Source organism: Sinocyclocheilus grahami, unplaced genomic scaffold (assembly GCF_001515645.1).
Source record: "Sinocyclocheilus grahami isolate Dianchi unplaced genomic scaffold, SAMN03320097.WGS_v1.1 scaffold87.1, whole genome shotgun sequence".
NCBI lineage: Eukaryota > Metazoa > Chordata > Actinopteri > Cypriniformes > Cyprinidae > Sinocyclocheilus > Sinocyclocheilus grahami.
Genome location: NW_015505266.1, coordinates 2,063,447 through 2,072,014, shown reverse-complemented (window position 1 = coordinate 2,072,014; position 8,568 = coordinate 2,063,447). Strand labels below are relative to the sequence as shown.

Here is an 8,568-nt window from a genome sequence, read left to right as displayed (position 1 = left end):
GATCATATTTACCAATTAAAGATAGACAGACAGACAGACAGATATATATATATATATATATATATAAATAGATAGATAGATAGATAGATAGATAGATGAAACTTTACTGCCCATTTATCTTCGCCATTTAACTTTATATAAAACAGTTTATTTATAGAGGCGGCCTGAACAACACAGCTCTTAATCTGGAAGCCTCTCATGAAATCAAGCTGATCCAAGCAGCTTCCTGTTCTGTTTATGTCACACATACGTTAATGCTAAAAAATGCGCCCACGCTCCACACACACACTCTCTCTCTCTTTTGCGTGTTCATCGGTCTCTTAGATCTACAGAAGCCCTACACGGGTGTTCCTCAGGAGAAACGTCACTGAGCACCTACAGAACCGTGTGTGTGTGTGTGTGTGTGTGTGTGTGTGTGTGTGAGCGGTTAGATCACTGTGGTGACCCAGATGTGTGGGCGGTGCCTGAATGTGGGCAGAAACCTTTCGAACAGCACTGCGGCTCACAGCAAACACTCTGTGATACAAGCTTTTGTCTTGATGGAAGTGGGACAGAGTTAGATGCACTTATGCAGAACTAGGCTTATTTTGGTTAAAGATTTGAGGTTAAAAAAAGAGAGCAAGAAGAAAAAAGCATTAATAACGGTTTCTTGAACTTTATTTTGGCTTGTCAAAGCAGGATTTCCCGCGAGGCCTCTCCTACATGATTGAGTTTAACCGTGAGCATGTGTTTCCTGATATCTCACTCTGTAGATCTGGGGCCTATACCATGAAGGTAGATGAACAAATTCAGAGTTACAGAATTAGTTTCGAGTTGACAAAGCCAAACCACTCCAATCCGGCTTTGTTGGTACCATGATGCTGATCATCAACTTTCTTTGTCAACTCAGGCTTTGATCCTGAGTTTGTGGAGCATGTGCACATAAATGTGTGACATCACTGGCGAACAGCCAATCTCGAGCCTTAGTTAAAGGTTAAAGATTTTGCTATAGGTTAAGAGATTGAAGAATATATGATGAATTTAAATGCATTTACAATGAAAAAAGTACTTGTTCATGAAAGAGGACAAATAAAAGAAATGATCTTGCTTTATCAGTGCAGTCACAAGTGAAACTTGTTAAATTAGTTTATATAGTTGGAGATATACAGCGATAGAAACTCGAACATAAGGTCACATGCAGTCATTTTTAAAGCACTATCTATTGATTCTACAACTTATTTATATTACATAAGATCTGTATATATTAACATTCATTTAAAATAAATGATTTATAATAACTGTTAAACTAAAATTGCTTGTGTGTAATGGATTAATAATAATATGAATCATATAATTATATAAATCATAAAATAACTGGAAGTAATTATCATTAAAGCCAGATTATTTTTTTTAGTACTAGTGACCTTTAATTGGGAGCAAGATAAACTGGGGTAGTGATTTTTTTTTGTGTCAGACATGTGTCACTTTGCTCACATCTGATTGGTCCAATTTCAGTTTGAGATCTCTAACTCAGAACATAACCTGCCCCAGAGCAGGTTAGCTGTGGAGTGTGAGTTACTAAGGCAATGAACGCAGCTAAAAGCCAAGCCACTTTCATGGTACCTAAAACCCAAGATTGGTGCAAACTAAACTGAAACTTACCTGGCTAGCCAGTTAATCCGGCTTCATGGTACAGGCCCCTGGTCTCTGTGGGGATGATGAAGGAAACACTGGGTTTGTGGGTGAGTTAGAGAGAGCTGATTTATTCAAGATATAGGCCTACTACTTTTAAAATCCCCTTGAATTGTCTTGTGCATTAAAATAATAATATAATATAATATAATAAGAAATAAACAAAAACAAAAATAATCATCATAATTATATTGCACTATATATATATATATATATACAAAATATGTATAAATATTTTATAAAAAATTTATGTATTTTGATTTTAATATTGTATTAAATGTATTCTAAAATATTAAAATACTGTTAATTAAAATAAATTAAAATTTAACTAATAGGTAAATGTGTCAATTATAATCATATTTTTGTAATAATTATTTAGTAATTATTTTCATTTATTATTTCATCTTTAAATATGTTTATTAATGTTGGAAATTGGGAACTTAATCCTACATAATGATCGAGTATAGCCTTTGGAACACGTATTGTTCATGATTGTGCAATTGTGTGATTGTCCAATTCTGTCACTTTCTTTATTGCCCACAAGGTGGCAAGATAGCCCAAGATATTAGTACACTTTCCTAAAAGAGAAAGATGCTAATAATGTATTATATGCTAATATGTATATTGTAAGCTTGTGAAAGAAAAGAAAAGAACAAACCATTAATCATTTGACATAACTAATCATTTGACAGATTTGCACACACACAAAAACACCACAGTTAGGACTCACTTTAAGTGTGAATTAGCCTATATCAATTATATTACTATATCATAAGGGTTTCAAATCCACATCAATAATAACTCCTCTTTTGTCTGACGTCCAGTCCTACAGTTTTAGACCATGCTGAGGCATTCAGTCTTTGCATTAGCTATTATAATGTTCATAATACCATTTTTCGGTCATAGCCTATATTATTTATGTAGCCTATATATATAAATGCCATAATGGGAGAGAATTAGATGAATGTGTTCAAAATAACATACTGCCATACTGCTCTTCTGCACGTCTGTCATGTATACTGTGGTCAGTATACAAAACAGAGCACACTATGTGCAAATAATGCAATGTGTTCGGCTTGATGTTGTATTTTCAGTGCTAAATTTAAAATCACTTGCTGTGTTCATAACACTAGCATAGGCCTACTGTTTACTGTACAATATAAATTGTACACGGCCTGCTAATCTTATAATAAATTTGATAAATTTTATAATATTAGTAATATTATATCATATAATTTTATATTATAATTGTGTTTGTAATCCCATACAAATGGATCAAGAAGATAATAATAATAATGTCAATGAACTGATCAAATGTATTCATTAGTCAAATGTATTATTGAATTAATATTATAAGTTCATGTTTATATTTAGGCTGTTTATCCATATATTACTTTTAATATCTTCTTGACTCATTTGTTCAGACTGCAAAAATAAATATTTATAAATTGTATTTTATTTATTAATATTAATGAATATATTTGTCCCAGTTATGGACTGTTTGCTGTGTTTTTCATTCCCCACGTGCTCTGTGTTACCTAGTTTCTGTCTCCTGTTGATTGTGTCATTAAGTTCAGGTGTGTCTTATCATTATCCTCATTTATGTTCCCCATATAAATTACATTCTGTTCAGTGTTTCTTTGTCCGGTCTCGTCTGTGGATATGTGTGTTTGCTACCCTCCTGTGATGGATTACCTCTATGTGGATTATTAAAGACTGTTTCTCCTTATTCTTTTACTTCGTGTGCCACACCGTGACAATATTTAATTATTAGTTAACAATAATTAATATAAATGAATGAATAATATTAATTCATCCATATAAACACACACATATCTTCTAAAACGGCAAAAATGGATTATAAATTTTAAAAAAAAATGTTTTATATATATATTATATTATATTTTATTTTTTTATATTATGTTAGCCTATTAGCCTGTATTATATTATATATGAGTTTTATAATTAATGTTTATTATAAGAAATAATAATATTATAATTAATTATCGTTAAAAGTGTTATGATTATAAAGCATTATTGTAATCTTGACTTCAGATCAGACTGTATGCAAAAATTGGATTACAAATAAATCAAGTTCACTGTTAAATATTAAACATTTAATTATTATTTATAAGCATATAATAGATAATTTAGCAATTATGTATATTACACACATATAGTTGACACATCTGGCCAAATTAAACATTGTGGATTACAAATATTCCAATTCTATTTTATTAGGCTAGACATACTTTATTAATAGTTCATGTTTGTTTTAACAGTTAAATAATAATAGTGTACTATTAAGTTTTGTTATTGAATCATTAATTCATATAATCATTATAAATTATATGTAATCAAATATGGTTTGTATTTATAATTTTTTGTATTATACAAACGTTTGAATAATACGTGACGTACGGACATCATCGGCGAGATATGTTAATTGTTACATACTGCAGTTCGACATGTTATTTTCTCACACACAGTATGTAGTGTGTACTGCACAGCACGCAGAACCCAGCCAGCCTCTTTACCAAGCGCAGGGAAGTGAAGTGCGCTATAATCCTGATTGACGCACGCCTGAGCCAATCACCGTTCGCTGAGAAGTCACGGCGTCCAATAGAGTGCGAGCGGCGCTCCAGTGGGCGGATTCGATTCTGTCGCGTGAATCCACATTACACACCGACAGACGAGGGAAGAAACCGGCACGACTGTCTAAAAAGCGAATATTCTCATAACCTACAGTGTAATATTACCAGCATTATTGTCGGAAGTCATTCTGTTTAGCCTGTCCGGTTTGAAATGTTACAGTTTAGGTTCTCGAGGGCGTTAAAGGAGTTTTGCGAACCCAATTTAAGGCGCCTTTGGAAAACTAGTAACGTTAGAGATAATACAGCAGCCGCCGGAGGATGCGCTTCTTCATATAGACGATCCCTGTGTACCCAGACAGATGCGGCCAACGAGAAGTGAGTAGAGCTGAAAACCAGGTCTACACCTCAGTGGCCAATGCGAGGGGTTGATAGAACCTCTCCATTATTGATATCAGGTTTGGTTTCACTTTAAAATTGGATGGATTTTGTCCATTCATTCATTCGTTCTTTTGGGGGCCCCGCATTCCCTGCAAATGATTCCCAGGCCTAGTTCACGATGATAGATGTGAAGGATTTTAGTTGTATATTTAGAGCTTTAGAGCTTGTAGATTCACTATAAGGTTGTCAAGATGTTTAGGACAGAGTGCACAAAGAGAAGGAGCTTGTACAATGAATAGGGGCCAAATTCCCAGGGGCCTCTCTGATGTCCTCTGTGAATAATCGGAAGTGTTGGGCTTTTAGGGTGGTTTTTGATCTATTTGAAGCACTTTTTAATTGAAACAATGCATTTCTCGGTATGAATCAAGAGTAATGGACGTGTGGAATGCTCTAGAATCTTTCAGATATATTTGACCAAAATATTTGAGAGGAGACCAGATGTCAAGAATCTGAATTGATCATCATTTATTGACGATTCTATTTGTAAAATAGTCTTTATTTGCATAAATTATTGGTAGACTGAATAAAATCAGCTGATGACGACAATCCTTGTCCAGTTCTAAAACCAAGCTTTTAGAAATTTTATATTTTTGATTAAATTGTAAATATGTTTACTTCAAGCAATGCTTTTCATCCTGTTTTGTTATCATCAATGATTATTATTATTATATTAGAATATTATTATTATGATATTTTAATATTTTAAATTGTAACATTTTTATAAAAATGTATTATTTATTTCAAATTATTATACACACACACACACACACACACACACATAATGTAATATCAGTAGTCATCCTTGGTTTATATTTACTGTAAAAACAACACTAATCAATTTGAAATCACTCAATCTGTGTCAGGCTCAGAATCTCTTTGGAACATGGTAAATCATTCAGGTTCAGACGAGGTTATTGAGTTTTAAAGCTTGTTAGCTTCTGCACGGCCAGATCAGCCACTTCCTCTTCCTGTAACGACGGCATTCAAAGCTCGGAAGTGTTGAAACCGGGGTTTCCTCTGAAAATGTTTCCTCTAAATCTACTGCTCTCTAGTTGACCTTTGAGTGTGCACTGAATGTGTCAGAGTAGCTTGTGCTGTCACTTTAGTATGTACTGCTTTCATTCATTCAGTATGCGTGAGTGTTTGTCCTTGGAGAGACAGATTGACCTTTCTCTCCATCTGTCTGTCAGTGACTTGTGAAGGTCAAGTCTCCACTTGTTGTAACATCTGTAAGTTTACGTCTAGGGAAATGTTATCATTGTTGAAGTTCTTTATAATGAGCCAAATTGTAGTGGGCTGCCCTGTCTGCTACTTACAACACCTTCTAAGACAGTGAGTGATGAATTTGAAACACTCTACATAGGCAACAACTATTTATCATTCAATAGACATGCAGGAGAATTGATTTTAGTGGAGTTTGCTGGTAGCGGGTTGCTAAGCTAACAGCTTAATACTGAAATGAGCAAATAGCTCACAGAATTTGCATGATTTGCAGTTGATTTCAGGAGAGTTTGCTATTAGCATGGTGCTAACATTAATACTCAAAAAAGCAAGTGACACAGGAGATACAATTTGCAATTGATTTGAGTTTGCTGTTAGCATGTTGCTAAGCATACATCATAATATAGCTAACATTGTAATACGCAATTAAGAAAGTAGCACAGGAGACATTTACAACTGATTTTAGTAAAGTTTACTGTTAGCATGTTGCTAAGCTAACATTGTAATACGCAATTAAGAAAGTAGCACAAGAGACATGTACAACTGATTTTAGAAAAGATTGCTGTTACCATGTTGCTAAGCTAACATTGTAATACGCAATTAAGAGAGTAGCACAGGAGATATTTACAACTGATTTTAGTAAAGTTTACTGTTAGCGTGTTGCTAAGCTAACATTGTAATACGCAATTAAGAAAGTAACACAGGAGACATTTACAACTGATTTTAGAAAAGATTGCTGTTACCATGTTGCTAAGCTAAGAATATGTAAAAATTTAGTAAAATATTAGGCTGTTTTAATTAGGTTAAACTTTTTTTTATAACTAAAACGTACTGTAATGAAGTATTAGTATTTTATACTGTATATATGTTGTCCATCATCTTGTATGGATTTTTCCACGGAGCTGTTGCAGTGCATTCTGCGATCGGCAATTCCACATTAAAATAAGCCAAATTAATTGTCTTAGAAGGTAGCATGATTATTTTTAGAACAGTTTTTTCAGGATCACACATATGGTGCCTAATATGTTGCCTATGTTGTCAGCACACTAGGATTTGGAACACACCTTAGTATGATTAGAGACTGACATAAGCTGGTTGTCAATGGCAACCTCACATTCGGCTGGATGCTGAATTAATTTTGTGAAGTCAGCCCTTCTTTTTTTAGCCCAGCTAATTGGCTCATTGATTGAACACACCAATAGTTCATTTGCAAACCCGATATTCTTTTAATCTCTTTCTCTACACATCACGCTTTCGCTTTTATTGTGTTCATAAGCATCATATAATGCTCTCAGGCTTGTTTGCAGGGCCTCGTTCTTATTCTCTACACTGTAATTTGAGGTGTCAGGTTTCTGAGGCACATATGCTCTGTCCTGAGGGAGTTTACCCAGCATGTGGCCTCTTGATGGCTTTGTTTTTACAACAGACAAAGCTGGTGTTATTCGGATATATTTGCACCAGAGGTAATTGGTGTTATTCACCTGGCGGACGATAAACAGGGCGAAAAAATCCTTTGTTTACACTTATACACTTTTGCACTTGTATAGTAGAAAAGACCTAGCTTACAAAAAGAGTAAAAAAATAATCTTCTGAAGGACCATTCACACCAATGACAAACTGTAATGATAAATAAAACTAGTTTTAATAATCATTGTAATTTTATGGGAATACAGAAGTCAACATCACAATAACGGCACAGAGAAACAATATTGTTAGAATAACTTTCAGAAAGATTCTTTCTAGTTGATGATCAATAAAAACTTGACAGCCAATCAGAATCCACCCAACTTGCGCTAGGGATGCGCCGATCCGATATTCATATCGGGTATCGGCTCCGATAGTGCCATTTTTCTGGGATCGGGTATCGGCTAGAGAGAGCCGATCCAAATCCGATATATATATATTTTTTTTAATACATATGAATATTTAAGTCCTTACATTAAAGTTCACACAAACTCTTTTCTCCGCTGTGGCTGTCAGTCATTCGTTCAGACTTTAAACCCTGGTTCGGTTACAGCAGTCAGCTTGGTAAAGCTCTCTCCAAGATCCTTCTGTGTTCCCATTATACTTGATTTGTAAATACATGTCTATGATTTTGCAAAAAAGGACTTTATCTTCTTGCCGGAGTTTAATGTTGTTTTGTTACTTGCTACCGGGTGTCTGTGAGAACAAAACACGGGCGTAGAAAAGACTATCAATTGTTTTTAACGTGCACAGTAACTGAAATTTAAAACTGTTAAAAGAAAGGCTCAATAACTGTTGCACAGATAAGTAGTCTGTATCTAGTAGATTGTGAAAGAATGATTATCAGTTCCACACACAGAGATATATAAATTCTACATTTATTTAAATGAGGGAAAAAAACTTCACTGGTATCGGATCGGAATCGGTATCGGCCAATACTGAACCCTAGGTATCGGAATTGGTATCGGAAGCGAAAAAGACGGATCGGAGCATCCCTAACTTGCGCATGTAAAGTGGCAGACATCAAATTTGCAGTGCGCGATTATAATAAACAGAACATTATCGTTGGTTGGTGTGGGTGCTAAAATAATTATTGTAATTGTTAGGGTTGGGCCGATAGACGATGCCATCGTCCATCGCCGATGGCTGACAGACATCACAATGTTGAGCTGGCATCGTG

The 8,568-nt window shown here is 34.5% G+C and overlaps 1 protein-coding gene across 3 annotated transcripts in view; it reads left to right on the top strand.

Moving 5' to 3' along the window:
* Positions 1-4,352: 4,352 nt before the first annotated feature.
* LOC107586966 (glutaminase kidney isoform, mitochondrial-like) overlaps positions 4,353-8,568 on the top strand; it is a 28,423-nt gene continuing 24,207 nt past the window's right edge. For all 3 annotated transcript variants that reach the window (XM_016274549.1, XM_016274548.1, XM_016274550.1), the window contains exon 1: positions 4,353-4,640. In XM_016274549.1, coding sequence (XP_016130035.1) covers positions 4,477-4,640 — 164 coding nt within the window. In that variant the 5' untranslated portion in view covers positions 4,353-4,476. The remainder of the gene's footprint in view (positions 4,641-8,568) is intronic.